At 36.8% G+C, this 21,820-nt stretch overlaps 1 protein-coding gene across 2 annotated transcripts; it reads right to left on the bottom strand.

Annotated features, from left to right (window-relative positions):
* Positions 1-325: 325 nt before the first annotated feature.
* Positions 326-21,217, bottom strand: LOC132052659 (ubiquitin C-terminal hydrolase 13-like). Of its 2 annotated transcripts, none has more exons than XM_059444297.1 (32): positions 21,058-21,217; positions 20,819-20,885; positions 18,785-18,929; positions 18,536-18,693; positions 17,262-17,527; positions 16,963-17,181; positions 16,771-16,879; positions 16,561-16,676; positions 16,249-16,347; positions 15,894-16,003; positions 15,604-15,678; positions 11,792-11,870; positions 11,541-11,687; positions 11,373-11,453; positions 11,164-11,283; positions 8,781-8,903; positions 8,141-8,218; positions 7,960-8,048; positions 7,770-7,878; positions 6,816-6,884; positions 6,623-6,733; positions 5,686-5,741; positions 5,385-5,562; positions 5,206-5,307; positions 5,036-5,107; positions 4,472-4,537; positions 4,156-4,221; positions 2,290-2,376; positions 1,998-2,114; positions 1,805-1,879; positions 1,599-1,685; positions 326-870 (listed from the first exon to the last, which is right to left on the bottom strand). In XM_059444297.1, the coding sequence occupies exons 1-32, from the start codon at positions 21,085-21,087 to the stop codon at positions 829-831; spliced, it is 3,348 nt and encodes a 1,115-aa protein (XP_059300280.1). In that variant the 5' UTR covers positions 21,088-21,217; the 3' UTR covers positions 326-828. The 2 variants fall into 2 exon arrangements, with proteins under 2 accessions (XP_059300280.1, XP_059300281.1); XM_059444298.1 differs by having other exon boundaries at positions 18,785-18,920.
* Between the last annotated feature and the right edge of the window lie 603 nt (positions 21,218-21,820).

Below are 21,820 nucleotides of genomic sequence, written 5' to 3'. Positions count from 1 at the left end.
ATGTAAGGGCTCAAATAATTCAAACATTGGGAAAAAGACAACTCAATCTCTTCGCTCAAGTTCACCGGACTTGCTAATCAATTTCAAATCAAATTTAGACTACTCCATTCAGTACAATTTGGATCATTTACACTGGTGCCTTTTTTTTTTTTTTTTTTGCCTGTAATATTTTCTTCCACTAATATCTATCTAATGCATCTGTCAAATTAATATCCTAAACTATGTGCGCATACAAACAGTTTCACATAAAATTTGCATGTTTGCTCAACGATGGCCTTTCTGCTTCACTCATTACAATTGCAGTTGCGTCACAGACTAACATATTGCATGAAATAACCAGCATTTCACTCTCCAATGCTCAGATTATTACAGTTTCAAGAATTTTCAAACTTTCTTACTCGTTACAACGTTGGAAGGCAATGTCTTCAAAATCTCTACTAGAAGTACAATTGATAGCTTTAGCTTGTACTGTTATCCCAGATGCACACCGAGGAGATCAGATAAAGCCAGAAATGAATCAAAACACTATATACGATTTATACATTCGATTGTTCAAAATTTTGCACATTCGTGTGACTTACAGTTGCATGAACAGAGATTAGTCATAGTTTGCAGATGAGATTAAGTCATGGCATATGGATGCTGCATCTGAACCACACTTCACATCCATATAAGAAACAGATGCTCCTGGAACAAGAATAAAACCTGTACAGACTCAACATGTATTTAGCAAACGAGTGGCACTGCTGCTACTGACTTCATATGCTTGGCCTTGGCGAGAAGTGCAATCATTATTAGTGGAATTTAATCTTCATTTCTGCTGTGTCACTAGTTGTATATTTTCACAGGCTTCTCATAAGAGTGGCGATTCTGCAACATCAAAGGAAAAAGTTATATGTAAAGTTAAAATTCTCATCCACAATGAACGCTAATTGCATTTTAAACTAGCTCAAGTGGGAAACCCTCTCAGCAACCAAAAGAAAAGAATCATTAGTCAGTGGATGACCCTGTAATATTCTTTCCATTCCAACTAAATGGCAATTCACGAGAAAAACTTCTATACAAATACACGAAGTCCACACTCGCAATCTGATCATTTTAACTCGTCCCAGGGACATTAATAGTATAACTGGGTTCCACTCTCCGGGTGAACATTTTTTAAAGCTGGTGCTCTGTCGTAAATCGACTAAATTTAAGTAAATACCATTTTGCTCATCTTGAATGAATGGCAGCGCTTTATCAGCATTCAGAAAAATAAATAAATGCTCCACTCTACAGATCACTTTCTGTTACACACAATGCCACTACTAACAGTAAGGTCCCTTGTATAGTAAATATATCAAAGTTCAGTGCAACAGCGGCTTAAAGCAATTGGGCTCAAAGTACATATAACATCCTCAAGGCAAAGTGACTATATGTTCCTTTCCTCCCATCTAGTCAATAAACCGCTACAACGAGTACAATAAGAAATTTTAGTAGCAACAGTAGCCTAGTCAAGTCAAACTATGTCATGAGTCCAAGCCTCTTCTTGGTATCAATCTTAGGGATTAAGCACTGAATTGTAATGCCCACGTGTAAGAACCGGATACATAAATTACCTGATGTGCTGCGTGAGTCCTTTTAGGAGCACCGTCAGCATGCTCCAATCCAAGATACTGCTCCCAAGCACCACAGGAGTCCCTTCGCTGCAGAGGAACAAGAAGATGTATAACAATCTAACATTTGGCTCAAATATATTTAATCACACAAAGATATATAACAATCTAACATTCTCTTTTTCAGATTTGAGGGGTCATTTTAATACCTGGAAACGACTGGACAAGATGTCCGAGTCCTCAAGGTACTCAGGGCGACCAAGCGAAAGAAATGCAAATTTCCACTGGAAAATTGTAAACAAAAGAAGTAACTACCACATATAGGATCTAAATGAGAAATGAATTCTTGTACTATTTGAAACCCCTCATTCATGGAAATGGAAACCTCAAGTTGCAAATTACCTTAGCAAAGTCTTCCTCTGGGACCTGCAATTTCTTCTGTATACGCACCTTAACTTCAGCTAATGTCTCACTCTTGTGGATAACCAAAAGAAATGGTTCCCCAAAATTTTGAATTTGCTGTTAGAGACAAGAATATAATGATAAGACAAATTTCAGAATTTCAAGTAACTGCAGAAAAGTTTGTCTCCTAACTTAAACTCTCTTCCATCTCTTCTTTCTTTCCTCCTCCCTCCCCTAGGGTCAAAGGGAGCACCTATCTGAGGGTGGGGGCACGGGTTCAGAAGAACCTTACCATTTGGTTTTGTGCTGCCTCCTTATTAAAGTGGTATACATGAATCAAACGATCATGTGTGCCAAGATTTTTCTCTTCTTCAGGTATCTGCGAGAAAAAAAGGATCCACAATGATGAACTGCACTATAAAACAACTTCAAATGTCACAGTGTCGTATCTAATACTGAATGTCAGGTTGGGGAAAGTTATTGCCATGTTACTCCTGAATAACTTTCATGCCATGAATTCTGATGTAACAGTTCAATGCCTATCATAGGGTTCAAATGGAAAAACACAAGGCAATTTTCATGTCAGTGAATACTTATATTGAAAACATCAAACAAAGATCAGTTAATACCACTTTGCTTTTGATAAAATCTACATCACCTTAAGATTAATGATTTAACCATCAGTTTATCAATCCTCTTATACTAGTATATCCTAACAAGAAAAAAGCGCTCCTATAATTCGAAAGAATAAAACACCAAATCAAGAAAACAGAGGAATATGTTAAAGTACTCTCAGTTCTCAAATCTGTCTCCTCTTGAAAAATCTCAGAGAACATAAAATTCTTCATGATCAATGGTTTTATAGAGATTTCCTTTTAATGGAAGAAGAACCAACCAGCGTTTCAACCGTGCATTCCATCGAATCTCAATAGAAGAAAAATCTCAGAGAGCATAAAATTTCATGACCAATGCTTTTATATAGATTTCTTTTTAATGGAAGGAAAAGTAACCAGCCTTTCAACTGTACATTCATGGAGTCTCAATAAGCTGCGTTATTGAATAGATTGATGCTCAACTGGATGAATATGGGAAAGTGGACACAATTAAAATCACTAAGAGCATTTCGTAGAATATTCTTAACGTTTAGATTACTCAAGAAAATAACTAAGAATATGAGAAGAATATTCTTCATGATTGTATCAAAATTTATCCAAGTCATTTAACTCAAATTCCTATATAAGGAGCACCGTGTATGAAGTTATAATCAACCAATTGCAAGATGATTTTCATTTCTTTTCTTTTCAAATGGTACCATAGTCTCCAGGTCTTGGTAGAGTCCTACGTACCTTCCATCTTCTAACAAGAAACCGTATGTCACCTATCAAGCCAAACTCTTTCTTTCTTTTCAAATTTACAATTATTGCCACTTTCAGACACAGCTCATAATTATGTTGACATGCAACTACCACCGCAACTCTTTTTAATAATCATCCCAATGGCACCATTTGTTCTGGCCATTTTTCTCATGATTTTAGACCATTCATAATTATACTGACCATGTCGGTAGCATCACAATTCTTCTCATAAGCATCCCAATGGCACTTGAAAGAGGTGAATCGGCTTCTTCCTCAAGACAACTTCCAACTACTTCATGTTTTAGAGAGGATAATAAAGTGGCTGATGCCCGGAAAATTTTACCATAAATTAGCCATCATAAAAGTGTTCTTTCAGTTAAATTCCTTGCCACCTGATGTTAGAGGTCTAATTAAGATGGAAAAAATGCAAATATCCATTGTTCAGGATTCATCAAGGTAAACCTTCAGCATTGACTTATGATTGATGATGCAGAATGATTGACTTTGACCTAGATATTCTGTAAGCTGACAATTGTGGCCATCTTTCTAGCTCTTGAAATACTTCTTTCATCACTAAGAATTGCAATGGGAGAACTCCTACCAACCTAGTGCTTGTGTGCACATTTTATATCACTCACTGTATCGAAGCTTAATTTTCGTAAAGCTGCCACGATATGAAAAAGAATGAAAGTCTGTCTTCAAGTTGTACATAAGCATCTTAACTACTCTCCTCTTGCTTATATCATTTAGACCCCTCAAAAGAGAAGAATGAGTTCAGTGAAACGGAGAAAGAGAAGCAGAACCTCTTCGGCCCTTAGCGTCCAGTACTGGTCATTTATGTTTTCTATCTTCTCTGTAGTCGGGAATATCTGCACAAAAGTAATCATTAGGAAAAAGAGAAAAGATAATGCAAAGAAAGACAGCCTTCTCTCCAGAAGGAAATGAATAGAAACAACCATTTAAGGAACCAATAAACTATGCAGATGAAGCAAGCTTTAACTGCTCCTCTTAGGATACTGCCTTACTATTACTTGGATCTTTGCCAGAAACAATAAATCAGGGAACAAAGATTAGAAGGTTAACTTTGAGGCAATAAACAATATGAATAGAAAGTAATACCTTGTAAATCTTATGGTAGAATACCTCTAGCAATCTTAGCTCTGCATCTGGATGCGACAACTCAACCTGTTTCACGATACAGCAGAGTAGCAATCAAGTAAAACTAATGTTAGAGAAACTTCAACAAAGCAGAAATCTTATGCTATGCTCAGCTGGGGATGAAAGAGGAAGGATACGAGGAAGGCGCATAAAGAGGAAAGGTAAGTGTCCCTTGTTTCATTAGGAAGAATGGAGAAGAAGCTAAAGCCAAGGGCTTGTGACCCTCCACATTGCCCTTTTTCACCCATCGGATATTCATAAGAATGTAGAAGTTAAATAGCTTTACTTCCCTACAAGTTGTACTAAGCATCAGGAGAGAGGAAAAGTATTCAAAACAAAAACAAACCAACCAGCTCAAACATATTTCCCTTCCCCACCTTTGAACCATGGCATAAAAAACCCGCTAGGAAACCAAATAAATGTAGCGAAAGGATCGGGCTGTTCAGTAATTAGAAGAAAATTTATTGAACTTAGCTTTCAAGAAGACAAGTTGCAACCAATAACGCTACCAGGCCCATATATTACCTTTCCCTTTAGATCGTTAATTACATCACCCACAGTACTTTGTTTTGGCAGTCTCATCGTGTGAATGACCACCTAAAGAGTAAAGAAAGCCAGAATTGAAAATTAATATCTTTATAAAAATGAAAAAGAAAAAAGGAAGAAAACAATAAGAATCAGTTTTGCATACTCACTTCATCTTTGGTAGCATGATGAAAAGCTACTCTTAGGGTTTTTAAACCTTGCAGTTCTGGCAAGGGAATGTCCAGTACTTCATAGTACAAAATATCAGAAGTCTGTCCAAGATTAGTTAGAGATAATAAGACTTTCCGGAACTCATGCTCAACATTAGCCAATGAATTTTAGCACTCACCTGATTGTAGTGCACCAGCATATCTGCAAGGGTGTCTACCCCCCGGTATTTTATTGGCTGAGGTTTAGGTTGCTGAGAGTAGCAGTTGTGGGATGTGAGCCTAATTTTGGAGGGATCATCCAAGTTGCGTTGTCGAGCTACTCTTCCCACCACTTCATCATATGTACTGATCCTAGACCTAGCATTTACAGGAAAATGTTTGAAATAGTGGTCAATGGCATAAAGAAACATAATAAAACAATAAAAGGGGAAAAGAGAAGTAAAATGACATTAACAGCATATCTGAAGTTTTTCAACATACAGCTCTAAACAGAAATCCTCCTCCTTGGGTTTATCTAAAGATCGGAAGTGAACAACCTGCGAAACATAGTAGTATCAGAAATCTGATGATTGCCAAAAGAACAGTTAAAGTCACAGACATACTTCAATGCGTCATGATTTCTTGAAATGGAGCAGGACCATAATAGAACAAAGCACTGTTGGGAAACAAGTTGATTTATAGCAAACGATCTCACAACTCACAAGTTCCATGTGTATAAACAGATCTTACCTTACTGCTTATTGCTTTGAAATTAAAATCACTAAGTAGATACTAGATATTTTCTTTTGCTTTAGGTGAGGTTTCATTTCTTTATCTTCACATTCTTTTCCAAATTTAGGTAACCAAAATCAAAGTTACAAAGACCAAACTCTTAAGGGTTTCAGTTCTAATATTCCATTCTGAAATCTGTAAAGTTCCAGACAATGAGTCAGCAGAAAGCTTCTAACAAAGAACAACTAAAATAATTTGTCATCTTATCACAATTTTAAAGATTTTCAGCTACTATGAGTTGAACACTGTATTCAGATGAAAATCTCAATGCCAATTGTATGGAGGAAGTCAGCAAGTTTCCCTAGATTGAAGACCGCCTTAAGTGTATGCAAGTGTCCAAGGAATTTATCAACAACCCAGTATGTAGGGCAACACAAATCAGGATTTGGATTTCAGCTAGTTTTCCCTCAGTAAAAGTGTTCAGTATATGCAAGTAATTTGAGAAACAATCCACAATGGTATCATCAATCTTATGAAATTAGCTACAACAATACTGCTATGCCTCAGTCCAAAGCAAGTTGGGTCGGCTATATGAATCCTCACTCACCATCTTATGAAATTAACTAAAAAGAAGAAAAATCAAATGAATAGATTAGCCAATAAATCTGACTCCAACTTGTTATTTAAAAATTTCCACATGAAATACCTGGCGATTGTGAACATACTCCAGGAATGAAGGAACATCAGGATAACGGAATTGCTGACGACTTTCAGCCGTTAGAGATTTTTGAAAGCATACTATATCACCATCCTCAAGCTACACAAAAAAGGACAAAGAACCATTCAAAAGAAGTGTATATTGGCGTGACTATACACATAATGGTGTGGTCTGGGCATACCTGGCTCGATCGAAAAGCGGATTTCTCGTCAATGTTTTCACACATGACACTTGGTTCGAACTTTATTTCCTGGACACAGAAACACGATAATGGGGGTTTTACTACAATTGTCATAATTCAAATTCCTTATACTTTTTCATACGATATTACAGAATGACAGCGCAAAACTGCCACTTAAATATTTCAACTTCCCATAAATCATAATTAATTTTTAAAATGCTTCTAGCTATACAGGAATGCTTCATTTTCTCAAAAACTGCGAAAGTTTAATTGTAGTCCCAACCGTCTAGAATCGTTGAATTTAATCATAAGAACTCCCCAAAAACAATTTAAAGTAAAATAAAAACTCATGAAAATAGTGGTACATCTAAATTTGTCACGTATTCACCAATACAAGAGAGAAAGAGAAAGGAGCAAAAATATAATCAAGACAAGAAAGCACCAACCCGGGAAGCTTTGAAGGGGTAAAATATACTTTTATACAAACGAGGGCTAGTCTCTTGTCCGTCGTAGACTTTTGGGTTCACCACAAAGTTTTAGAGTTAGTTTAATAACTGGGTGTCATTTGCAGAAAACCATATTTTGGTGCGGTGTCTACAATTTGCATGCCACTTTGGAGTTTTCCCGCTAGATCAAAACATTTATTACCCAAATAAAAGCTATTTGATCAGAGCAGACAGCGTAACATAATTTCATAGTCTTGAGCCCGAGCACATGAAACTGGACCCAAGGAGTGAAGGCAATGGATCCAAACATTTTTAACATACAGCCAACATAAGGAGGTTGAACAGAAACAAACTAGAAAAGCAGAAGCACTTTAATTCTAGTCAACAGCAAGTTTTGGAATAGCCAGTGATTTGCACCCTAACGCACCTCAACAAATTCCTTGCTTCCCAATTGGTAAAGTGTGATCAAGGAGTGTAGAGAATATCTAAAGATGTTCTAGAAGCAAACCTCATAAAGCTCAATCTCTTGATCAGGGGCATAGCCAGCCATTTCGTTTAGTTTGCTTAAGATTTCAGTTGGCTTACTGGTTCCCTTCACAAGGAGTCTTCCAACATACCTGTGTACAGGAAAGACATCATAGATCGCCAAAAACAACTGCCATGTAAAACCAAAAAATGAAGAAGATAATTTCTGATACCGCAGTTCTTCTCTCTCAGGATCATAAAGCTTGAAAAAAAGCAGGATATCATCTTTGGTCTTTTGCGGTGGAGAGAGGGGCGTTAGTTCCTAAACATTATGCATAAATTATATGAATACTGGTAATAAAGAGAAGATCTTAAAATAATCACCAGTACAGCACACTCGTAATGAAGATTTACCGGTCCCAACTCTACTTCCAGAAGCAATTTTAGCTCTGCATTTTGAACCTTATTGGATACTTCCCTCAATTGTCCAACCTACATTCAGTTAAAACTTGTCAAATGATCGAGCAAGCAAATGATTTTCAGAGCATGAACCTTTTTTTTTTTTTTGGTGAAGTAATTAAAATGTATTAGAATGGCATCAAGAAGATGCAGAGGTTACAACTAAGCATAGAGCTGCTTCAAACAAGAATTAACATGAAGCTAGCTAAGCAAAAATCTGTAAACCAGTCAAAAGATCCAAGCCCGTAACGTGTACTAGTAAGAGTGCCAGTTTGTGGGGTACTAGTAAGCTAGTGTATCAGTTCTCATCCTCCAATCTGGAGTCACCCGTAATGTGTACATCCAAGCCTTACAAGCTCTAGTATCTTCGCACGTTATAAATAATTATAGATTCCTGTTTAATACTCTTGGACAACGGATAACCTTAAAATATTGACCCTACAGTGTGGGATGAGGATACACATCTAATTTTCTGAAAACCCCTACATGCGGGAGCTTCATGTACTTGGACATCCTCTTTATACTATAGCACCCCTTGCAGAAAACCGCTAATCCCAACTGTCTAAATGAATTCTAAGAAGAGAAATATATTTACAGTTTGAGCTTCTTCAAGCTGTGTCAATAGCCGATTAGGACGATACGTATGATTCTGACGCTTTGCCCAGAGCCAATAACGTTGAAATTGCACTGGTACACCAAACTCTTTTGTGATCTCCTCCTGCATACAGCTATCTAATTAGTCAACATAATAAAAAGTATGTCAAGACATTGTAGCTAATGCATCAAGAAAGGTTAATGTTACTGTCAGGCTTTAACTAAAATTTAATGCTGCAAAAATAAATCTGAACACCACAATTTTCATAGTTTTTCTTGCATTGATACAGACACACGACGCAACCTGAAGGTTATCAGGGAAACAGGGCAATTATCACCAAACAAGGCCCCAATATGGCTTAAGTAACATGGACTCATAATATACTACAACAACAACAAAAACAAAACCTCTGCCCCAAACGGGGCGGGCTATATGAATCCTAACCAAACATATTTCTCCATTCAAACTCATCCCAGACTAACATATTATCAAATAAAATGAAATAAAACTAAAAAGTACAAGTTCTCTATATATGTCATATTTTTAAGTATCGAATTTGGGAATGAATCAGAAATGGGTATGTTCAACTTTTTAGCCATTCTAAAGGATACATGCAAAGTATCAATACACATGTAATATCTGTTCAATAAGCGTTATCCTAGGCATCAAAACTGGAGTATAGAAATGGAAAGTGCTACCAGTGTGTTCTGATAGAAGGATGCATACGACAGTGAAAGGTAACTTCTACAGAACAGTTATAAAACCGGCACTGTTATATGCTAGTGAGGGTTGGGCTGCTAAAGTCCCACATATGCACAAGATAACTGTTGCAGCGATGAAGATGCTGAGATGGATGTGCGGTAATATAAGATTAGATAAGATTAAAATAATCACATTTGCCAGGTGCAAGTAGCATGCATTGAGGATAAAATGAGAGAAGGTTGCTTGAGATGGTTTGGTTATATCCTGCATCAACTTACAGATGCACATGTGAAGCTATAGTCAGAGAAGGTGTTACAAGGGGACGAGGTAGACCTAAAATTACATGGAAGGAAGTTGTCCTGAAAGACCTACACAATTTCATGGAATCAATGCAGGCTTAGCTAAAGATAGGGCACAATGGAAGAAAAAAATTCAAATAGGTGATATCTACAAGTTGAGAAGAGGTTTTAGTCTTGTTAGCACGTTGATTTTGATCCTATTGTTTTTCTAGGAAATATTTTGACCTTATCATAGAAATACAGAGAACTTCTAACTATTTTATTATCATTCTTATTATTATTATATGATTACTTATTTATATTTAACTTATTTTCACTTTTATTTTACAAGGTAAACTTATTTTTCACTTTATTTTTTGGGTTTGATATGGCATGAGTTGAACTTAAATGAATAAACATAGTCAGCGAGGATTCATATAGCTGACATCAACTTGTTTGGGACTGTGTAGTTGTTGTAAGGGTACACGTAGGAAAAATGAGAGGTCCATTTAACATAGAACATAACTAGGCTATTAAGAACTGGACATAGCTAGGATATTAAGAACTGCCTTTAACGAACTGACAATATAAAAAATAATTGAAATTTAGTAGATATATTCAATTAATCTAATTGAGAGCACTATAAACTAAACAAAGTAAATCAGCCCATGAGAATGTAAAGTACCTCGTAGTGATAAGATCCAACATTAGGCTTACCGTAAATTTAATAAATCAATATAATTGTTATTCTCAATATGATAGATATTAGATAATGATAGATATTTTTCATGAGAAATCCTAGCATGAACCAAATATTTTCTGATCCAACGAACAAATTAGTAGAATTTCATACATAACCTGGAATTCCTTGTTAGACCATGTGCAAATCTGATTGTTGGACAGGATTCTCGATTTGGTTTTAAGAAGAAGCTTTTAATGGTTATATTAAGGATTAAAAAGGAACAATATTACCAAGATTGTCTGGTTGAGCGACAGCTTTATACAGCAAGGTTATATTAAGGATCAAAACGGACAATATTACCAAGATTGTCTGGTTGAGCAACAGCTTTGTACAGCAAGGGAAGTAATGCATACAGTAGCAGTGAATAGACATCAAATTATTAGCTGGATTTTACTCGATGCATCTAAGAGTCTTATGCACAAGGTCAAAAAGTGTTAAAACCCAGATACGTTAATGGAGACACCTTATTTTAAAGAAGTATGCATCTGAGCATCTTCATCTACTTCACAGGAAATACTACCAATTTAAGGTAACAGTAATAATCTGTATCTCATTGAGTCTTAATGAACTTATCTTTGCGTTAACTAGAGCTTACAGCACATAGACAAACAAATAAATCCTCAGACTAGTAGCATTTTGAGATTAAAAGATAGCCTGTTACCTTGAAAACACTAAAAGGTGTCTGGCTTTGAATGCGAAAGCTCTTAACTTTCTCATGATCCACCAAATCAAAATATATATCCTTTCCAATCAGCTTCCGCAGGTCTTCATCACGAGCAACCTAGTCACGTCATGTAATAATTAAAAGGTTACACGAGCAACAGGAGTTTGTCCTAAATCATTCTGAATGATGGTAGATTAATAAAAGACCTTTATAATTGTGTAAAGGTGTGCCTCTGCTTTTTCCTTCTTCTTCTGCTCTTTATCCTCGTGTTCTCTTTTCAACCTTGCCTAGAAGATGTCCATAAGTATAGTCAGATAACCATGCGAAATGGGTGCAATGATAAACAGTCATCTCATGCTGCTGCTGCATATTACCCTCAGGTGTTCAGCTATGTCCTTTTGATCAACAGTACACATTATTTTCTCTTTGTCACTTTCTCGTATATAGACCAGCATGTAAGCATTTGAGTACTTCGTAAATTTAAAGGGTGTATTGTTGAATCCAGGATTTGTCTGTGGCAACTGTTATCAGATCAGAAGCAACATTAAACAGGAACTCAACAAATCTGATATCCTGAGAAAAATTAAGACCAATCACCAATGAGTAACAAGAAGTCAAAGATTACCTCCTCTTCACCACCATACTGCTCTTCTAATACCCTTTTTGCATCTTCCTTGGTCACTCTTTCGTCATCAAATTTATACCTGGAAACCTTCGCGTTACTTGCCTAGGAAAAAGACTCATAGACTTGCAGAGTGAACCAAAGCACGAAATAATAAAGCAGACAAATGAAAAATGGTCAGGTAATTGAAGTATCAGATAATTAAATATGATGCAACGAAATATTCATCGTCCAATTATAGACTAAAAGATGAAAGGAGGACACATCTGGAGGTTGAAGTAGATTTATCGCCTAACAACTCCCCATTCATAGCACTTATTCCCAAGAAGAAAGGGGCAATGGAGCTCAAGGACTATAGGCCAATTAGTTTGATTGGGAGCACATACAAAATCATAGCAAAGGTTCTTGCAGAGAGACTGAAAAGACTGATGGGAAAACTAGTCCCAAACCAACAGAATGCTTTCATAAAAGGAAGGCAGATCACAGATGCCTCACTCATAGCAAATGAGGTGCTTGAGTGGCAATTGAAACAAGGGAAAGCTGGACTATTATGCAAATTAGATGTGGAGAAAGCTTTTGATCAATTGAATTGGTCTTACCTCATAGCTATACTCAGGCAGATGGGGTTTGGTGATAGGTGGATAAAATGGATTCAATTCAACATCTCTACTGTGAAGTATTCAGTCTTAATCAATAGGAGTCCAGTAGGTTTCTTCTCCCCACACAGAGGTCTAAGACAAGGTGATCCCTTATCACCTTTTCTGTTCATTCTAGCTATGGAAGGACTAAGCAGAATGGTGGATAAAGCTAAAGCAGAATGCTGGATAGAGCTAAGGAATTGCATTGGCTAAGAGGTTTTGATCTAGGAAGGAACAGAACAGTTAAAATTTCACATCTACTTTATGCAGATGACACTTTGATTTTTTGTGAGGCTGACAAAGAACAAGTCCAGTATCTAAATCTCACATTGCTCATCTTTGAAGCAGTCTCAGGGCTTCACATTGACATGCTCAAAAGTGTAATCTACCCTGTTAATGAGGTGCTGAACATTGAAGAACTGGCAAGCATAGTGGGTTGTAGTACTGGAACTTTTCCTACCACATACCTGGGTTTACCACTGGGGGCTAAATTCAAGGCAGAAGGCATTTGGAGTGGCGTAATAGAGAAGTTTGAAAAGAGGCTTGCTTCTTGGCAGATGCAATACCTTTCAATGGGTGGCAGACTAACACTAATCAACAGTGTGCTTGATAGCATACCAACCTATAGTATGTCACTCCATCCCATCACCAGTAAGGCGTTGGAACAGCTGGACAAAATTAGAAGGAACTTTCTATGGGAAGGGAACAGCACCACTCACAAATTTCATTTGGTCAAGTGGAATAAGGTCTTGCTGCCAAAGGATGTGGGAGGCCTGGGCATCAAAGACCTTGCACTACACAACAAATGCTTACTAATGAAGTGGCCATGGAGATACACACAGGAGGATCAGTGCCTATGGAAGGATGTCATTATTGCCAAACATGGAGCCTTGAACCACTGGTGTTCAAAAGTCTCAAATGAACCTTATGGGGTTGGTTGCTGGAAGAGCATAAGCAAACAATGGGATTTGTTCTCTCAGCACAAACACCTGGTAGTAGGGAATGGCCATCACATCAGTTTTTGGAGAGAAGTGGTTGGGCAACACCCCTCTTAAGGTTGCATACCCCAACATTTTTCAGATAGCCAATGAACCAGATGCTACAATTCACCAACACAGAGATGGAAACACATGGAACCTCAACCTAAGAAGGAACATTCAAGACTGGGAGATGGAAGAACTGATCAACCTTTTAGCAGCACTTCATAATGCCACAATCAACAACCTGGTGCCAGACCAACTAAAATGAGGGAATAGGAGGAAGGGGGAATTTTCAGTTAAGGTTACATATAAACTTCTTGGCCCTCAGAATGCAATCACAGCTCACTGGCCTTGGAAGCTTATTTGGAAAGTAAAATTACCTCCTAAAATTAGTTGTTTCAGCTGGACAGCACTACATGAAGCATGCTTGACCCAGGATAACCTAGCCAGAAGGAATTTTCATCTGGAAAATAGGTGCTATATGTGTTTGAAGGTAGCAGAATCACACAACCACCTTTTCATACACTGTCCAGTGGCAACAGAGTTATGGAATATGTTTATTACCCTGTTTGGACTCAATTGGATCATGCCACATCGTATCAGGGATGTTTTTGAAAGCTGGAGTTGCTGGAAAGTTGATAGCACCATCAAGAGAATCTGGAAGATGATACCTGCTGCTATTTTTTGCAGCATCTGGGATGAAAGGAATAGGAGATGCTTTGATGGAATATCAACTTCCTTCCAATCTTTAAAAGCTAAATGTCTTATGTTTTTGTATAGTTGGATTTACTTGTCCCCAATAGATTCCCCTGTTACCTTTATGAACTTTATCAACTCCTTAGCTCTTAACTAGACATGTATTGGAGATGATAAGTTCCTTTTGCTACTCTTCTGTAACTACTATTCATCCACTTGATGCCAGCAATGAAATTACTTACTTCATCAGGAAAAAAAAAAAAAAACTCCCCATCATGACTCTGACCCATTCGGTAAGCAACAATAAGTCTCGATGATCATGACATATACAGGATGCACATAACAAGGGACATTTCAATGTACCGCAACTGGAAAATACTCTCCTTGAATCCATTTAAATTTAAAGGTAATATAAACTAATAGAAGGAGAAGTTTAATTCACCAGTAATAAGGCCAGAAGAGCTATTAGATAATATCCATTTCATACTGCCAACAAGATCAGATAAGTATCTCATCCTAATATTTCAGCATATTGATCATATTTCAGCATATTGATCAGGCAAAATAGTAAAGTTGAGTTATTATTACCTTTTTCAAAAAAAAAAAAAAAAAAAAAAAAGTGAAACAGCAGCAAGGTGATTACAGCAAAAGATAGAAGATAGATGGTGCCAGTGACTAGTGCTAAATACAACCATAGAGATTAAAATAGATACAAAGATGGAGATACACATAGGCAGTGTGAACACAAAAGGCAACCAACATATATACAAAGAAACAGATGTTGAAGTATTCCATTCTAACTAAATACAAACAACTTCATTTGATCTGTAATACAGACAATAATGTGGACTCCTTACAAAATGTACACCCCCCCCCCCCCCAAAAGTTTTAGCAGGTCCAATTATGGGTCGGACGTTTGTCAGACAAAGGGTGAAACTCTTACTCCTCTATACGGTGAAGAAAGTTATAGCCTTTTTGATGTGGGTAAGGATGATTTACATGTTCAGATCTGACACCCAAGCCCCATGAAATATGTAGTTATTTCTCTTTTGAAAAATAACTAGTTTAATGGTCTCTCACCATTATGATAAATAGGGGAAGTGTCAGTTCACCTTCAGCAATAGGGATGCCCAACATGTTGGGGAAACTCATACCTCAGCCTAAAGCTTAGGATGCTTCAGGTAATTTCCCAAGTTCACAAGCCACTGGAGAGACAAGGAGAAAATTCATGCAATACTCAATACAACAGAAAATGGTATCACAGAATGAGACCAATAATGGTTCTGTCTGATGAAAACAATGGAGAAACCTGAAGAAGTATGAGGGATGGCCTTTTGATAAGAGAATTTCAATAAACACAATTTTGTACAATGTCAATAACTACTCCAATTTCAAAGCAAAAACAATTTACTATCCAAAGGACAATAAAAATGCTTCATGAACATAGAATTACTAAAACAACTCATGTATAAAGAGACAAACTCATGCATTAAATGTTTACCACTGGTTTGAAAGAGTAGGCCGTATGAAAGCATAATAGTGTCCACCATGCACACCACCACTATGGACTAATACACTGCCAAGAAGGAGGTTGAAATATGTACAGATGAGTTACATTATCCACAAAAAAAAAAAAAAAAAAAAAAAAAAAGAGAGAGAAGAAGAAGATGAACAGATGAGCAAAAGTCTTTGATGTGAATTTCACAGCCTTAAGAACAGAGAAATAATACTATTCCAGTTGACTATCTTAGGTAGGCTTCATCATAATTAAGACTTCAAAGCATATGATACCTGTGAAGTGTGTAAAGGTTTCTGACACTTTTATCAGCCTGAGGTGACAAGTATTTACCATTCTCTCTGTCCAGATCAAGTTGCAAAGGGAACTCATATCGGTCATTAATCTACATTGCATCACCAATAAATAATTGAATCAATCAAACCATACCAAACAAATTTTTTCATAAGGCATACCAAACAAATTTAAGATGAGATTTTATATAAGTAATATATAGAGGAGAAGCAGCAGACATCCAAGAGCAGAAGAACGATTGACAGTCTTCTTGAAACTGTAAGAACGCGTGACAGTCTTAAAGATTTAAAATCATGGAATGTTGACTGGCACTTGCTAGACTAAAAGAGCACTGACCTTTGTCATAATGTCTCGCATAAAATCATATTCAAAGCGCTTTAACTGAAGCTGCAGGACGGGGGGAAAATCAATAAACAATGAACCCTTCTTAGCATCCTGAAACGACCAAAATCCTCAGCATGAGATAAGGTTGATTCGCAAAAGAGAGACAAAAACCCTCAACAGTAGAAACATGCAGAGAAGCTGAAAAGAAATGAGAGACAAGGTAGGCAACAGACAATTGCAGCTTAACTTCTCTGAAACTCTCCATCAACTTGCTCAAATATCATAGCAAAATACAAAACTCAATAACTCATGTTCCAATCTTACCTGCAAACCATGTTGCTCTGCTTGATACTTGTTATCACCATCAAGACGTTCAACTTCGACATATTTATCAAAAGAAGCATAAATATCAGAACAGCCTTTGACATCAAGCTGAAGATCTGCCACACACAAATGCATAGAGCACCATAAGGTACCAGGATAAAATGGCTAAGAAAGATAACAGCAGGAGCTTGTCTGATCAACTGAAGGTACCATAAAATGACTCCTTTCTCGTAGATTTGTAGTCCACATTGATACACTCAATATAGTTCATATTGTGCCCTTCAAATAAATGTTGTATGGTTCCCTCCACAACGGTTCCCTAACATCAGCAGAAGAGCAGTTATCAATCAGTTACCAAAGCACAAAAGAATAACTTGATATGTGCTTAGAAGTCTGATTTACCTTCATCTTTTCCTCAAGCTTTTCACATAGAACTCTATTGAGCTCTTGCACATCATGCTGCAAGAAGGAATCATATGTGTCCCACCCAAATGACTTTGTCAACTCCTTTGTTGCTACACTGTTGTCACTGTATTGGAGCTTATAGAATAAACTTTGCAAGGCCAGGGGGATGCTTGCAGACGGCATATCATTCTCAGTTGTAGGCATGTGGTATACAGCCTGCGCACCCGGTAAAATCTTAATGCATCACAATGAGTCCTTTAATTGGCCACATAAAAGAAAGGAACGCAGTAGCTAACCTTCCTGAAGTAAGGAATATGGTAGAGCGTCTGGAGCAGAGAGTTCATATAACAGGTAGCTCCTTGATTCTTGAGTCCAACAAAACCAGTTTCCTTTTTCGAGTCATACGACAAATAATCAATGATTTTTCGAACCGCAACCTCAGCTTCAATGACGCACACACCATCAACAAGATAACCTCTTTTTTGATCATATAGATCAGCAAGTGGCATAAAGGATGTGAAACCCCAATCACTTTCCCTAGCATTGAATTGGTGTTGTGTCTCTGCAAAGCATAAGAAGAAGAACTTTTATAGAGACCTATAGAACAGCAAATGCAATTATTCTTAGTTCGTTCTTTTATGGGCTTAGCTAAAACAGCCTGAAGTATTAACATTACACATTGGTAACTGCCAGAACTCCTAGTTACTGTTCTTTTGTCATGTGATCATTATTAGTAAAATACACGATCCTGATAGGGAAGTAATCATGGCCAAAGGAGTCTAACCAGCATTGGTGTCTCAATGAGAGCACAGAATCAGAACAAGGTAATGGGAAGGCAGCTGATTATAATGAGAAGAGAACGGGCTACTTGGAGTTCATCGAGGACTTTTGACAACTTACTCTTAGTTGGGACATCCGCCTTAAGACGTCTGATCTGAAAGCAAACCTCCTGTCGGACGAAACACAAGGGAGAGATAGGGGATAAAGGAGGGTTCCGACTGGAAGGTAGGCATTCAAATACTAAGGTTTAGGAAAATTCAACCATTACCTTGATCCAAAAAGCAATGTTCAACCATTATCTATAGTTGAAGGAAGTAGAAAATCACTAAGTTGGAGGGAAATAGACTTCTAAATTTCGGGGAACGCTTGTATGTTTCATTCCAGGGGAAGGAATAGAGTTGCTAATTGATATAGAACAAGAGCCAAGGGGAGCAAGTGATAATGGGAAAAGGGATAGGAGGGTGGGAGGGAAAAGAAGTCAGTGAAAACACAAAAAGGGATGTGTATGATAGAAGGGAGAAGTATGGGGAAAAGAGAGAAGCAGGACGAAGAGGGCGAGCAGGGATAGGGGAAAGGGCAAAGTGCCCAAATTGCATCTTAAGATACACTCTGGTAAGAACTGTTCTCTATGACTTAATATAGTTATCTAACAGTCAGGTTATTAACAGGAAAAACCATCAGTAGCACAGGCACGGCAGAAAATAAATTCAAAAAATCATAAAAGAAAATTTTGGTCTATCAACTGGAGAAGAGGAATTGTATATGAACATTGAAATATGAAGTAAAGGACCTTTTCTGATTGAGTAATTGCTCTCAATTTGATTAACTACTGACAAGCTGAACTGGGCATATCTACTCCACCCATAAGGTAAAGTAGCTGAATCAGCAACATCCAGATACATAGACAAGTAATCAACATTGTTGCCCTTCGGGAAAATCAAAATCCGCCTGTCAAACAGTATGGGGGGAAAAAAGGCATCATTGGACCTACGGTAATAGCTTTACTTGTAGCAAAGAATATGGAAGAATATTATGATACCATTTATAGCCTCCAACAGCAAAAACATCGGAGTAGAGCTTCTTCACATTCAACCTAGAGAAGTTCTCTATCTTCCACGTAAACCTTGATGTTTGGGGATCCTCTTGTTGCTGATTTTCCCCATCATTTCCGGTTTCTGCTTGTGCTAACAAATCAACATGGAGAAACCATCAGATCCAGACCTCAAAAGTCAGTTGTAAATAACATAGCATACATATCGAATACGCCAATGTACAATCAACTAAGATTTGGTTTAATTTGAAAATTCTAGCAGCTTGAAATGAAGCTGCATGGCATAAGCCCTGTGGTCAAGCTGCACTATATAATTCTTTCTCATTCCCATATCTCCAACAACATCATCCATAACAGTCATTCTTTAGCTATCCATAAAGTTAAAGCTCCTCCAGAAAACATACAAAAATGGCTCTACTCAACCATTATACTAATAATCCAAAGGGTTAAGTAAATGAATCTCTTGTGATTGCAAACCATATAAACTCAATAATAAGTTATTCAAGATGATTATTCACTTCCCGATATTGCATTGGACAACAAGCAAATCTAAAATGTGAAAGTATGATCTAACATTATCAGTCAACTTGCCATAACATGGATTCCTATACCTCGAACCCTTTGGATTATTAGTATAATGTTTGACCAAGCATTCAAGATCGCCAACTTGCCATAACATGGATTGCTATACCTCAAACTTATATTTTAAAAAATTACATATCAGTGCCCTAGTTTAGCATAGGTCACAACTATTTAGTAAACAGAAGGAGACAAGTTATGTTCCTTTATTTTCTTTCTGATCCTTTAGTTCTTTAACTACTTGTCTACTCCTGTGTGACCAAGCATTCAAGATCGCCAATGTGGCATGAATGAGTATTCCCCTTTGAACAATCCGACAACTGTATAAACATTATATTAGAACTCCAAAAGGTTAAGTAAATGAATCTCTTGTGATTGCAAATCATATAAACTCGAGAATAAGTTATTCAAGACAAAATTCACTTCCCGACATTTCATTAAGCAACAAGCAAATCTCTTATGTGACAGCATGATTTAACATTATCAGTCAACTTTCCATAACATGGATTCCTATACCTCAAACTTATATTTAAAAAAATTATACATCCATGTGCCCTAATTTAGCATGGTTCACACACACCATTTAATAAACAAAAGGAGACGAGTTTTAGTTCATTAACTTCTTGTCTACTCCTGTGTGACCAAGAATTCAAGATTGCCAATGTAGCATTAATGAGTATCCCCTTAAACAACCCATCAATGGTATAAACATGGGGAATGTTCTACTGATCCTCTAGTCCCCAATGTTGAAATACTAGAATACAAACACATTGCTTCATTTTCTTCTTCGCATTGCTTATTCATTTATCCTATATTAACACGAAAGATAAAAATAAAAGAACCCTAGAAATCGTCTTGAATAACTTATTCTCAATGATTATTCACTTCCCGACATTTCATTGGACAACAAGCAAATCTAAAATGTGAAATTATGATCTAACATTATCAGTTCCATATCAGTACCCTAATTTTGGAATATTTCACACACACAACATTTATTAAACAAAAGGAGACAAACTAATGTTCATTTGTTTTGTTTCTTTAATTCTTTAACTACTTGTCTACTCCTGTGTGACGAACAATTCAAGATCGCTAACGTGGCATGAATTAGTATCCCCTTTTAAACAACCCTAAACATTCAAGTCAACCATTCTTAAAATAGTAAAACACAAACACATTGCTTCATTTTCTTCCTCACATTACTTATTTCATTTATCCTACATTAACACGATAAATAAAAATAAAAGAACCCTAAAAATCATTATGTTTAATGAGTATCCCCTTTTAAACAAGGCTAAACATTCAAGTCAACCATTCTTAAAATAGTAAAACAAAAACACATTGCTTCATTTTCTTCCTCACATTACTTATTTCATTTATCCTACATTAATACGAAAAATAAAAATAAAAGAACCCTAGAAATAATTAATGCTTAATAGATACCTTCCATTGGCTGAGGACCTTCAACAGGCAAATCAGTACGTGGAACCACCATCTCCTCGTCTTCTTTCTACTCCACACACGAAAAAAGAAAAATTAAAGATATTATAAAAACTAAACCGTAATTTATCACAGTACAAAACCCTAAATTAGTAAAATCGAAGAAAGACTTAGAACAATTGTATGTCAATCCAATTTGTACGTAATGTATACTGTGTTCATTTATCGATAATTAGACTTACATCGTTAGATGCTGGAGTAATAACAGTCATGGATTAAGAAATTTGAGTTAATTTGGAAGATATTTTGGGAACAAAATGGGAAGTGAAATTGAGGGATCAGCTTAGAGAAGAGAGAAAGTAAGAGGGAAAATGGAAACTGGCGAAGAAAATAAATTGTACCGGGTCTTTTGATGGAATGAAGGAGGGTATTTTGGTCATTTTGAGTACCGATTCACGTTTAATTAACTTGATGATGGATGAATGGCTAAATAAACAACCCGTAGTTGCACGGAATGTGCTTCCAGCCCCCGAGATTTCGTGCAATTATAAATTCAATAAAATAACTGTTTTATAATCGCATCCAATGTTTTATAAATTGCATCCATAATTGTGTTTTAGTATACCAATAAATAATTGCGTTTTATAACCAGCATTCGGTAATTGCATTTCATAAATTTGCATTATGTAAATCATATCAAATAACTATGTTTTGGTTTCCCTCAAAGGTCCTTTGGAGATGCTTGGAGTCTAGAGGTGTGATTGTGGCCTACATCAGGACAATTAAGGACATGTATGATGGGACAAGACCCGAGTTAGGACAGCAGGAGTAGGAGGTGATTCAGAACACTTTCCAGTCGTGATGAGGTTGCACTAGGGATCATCAGCCCTTGGTTTGTCTCTATTTGCCTTAGTGATGGACGAATTGACACGACATACTCAGGAGAAGGTGTCGTGGTGTATGTTATTTGCGGATGGTATAGTTTTTTGATTGTAAGAGACGAAA

Source organism: Lycium ferocissimum, chromosome 4 (assembly GCF_029784015.1).
Source record: "Lycium ferocissimum isolate CSIRO_LF1 chromosome 4, AGI_CSIRO_Lferr_CH_V1, whole genome shotgun sequence".
NCBI lineage: Eukaryota > Viridiplantae > Streptophyta > Magnoliopsida > Solanales > Solanaceae > Lycium > Lycium ferocissimum.
This window is presented reverse-complemented; position numbering and strand designations above follow the sequence as displayed.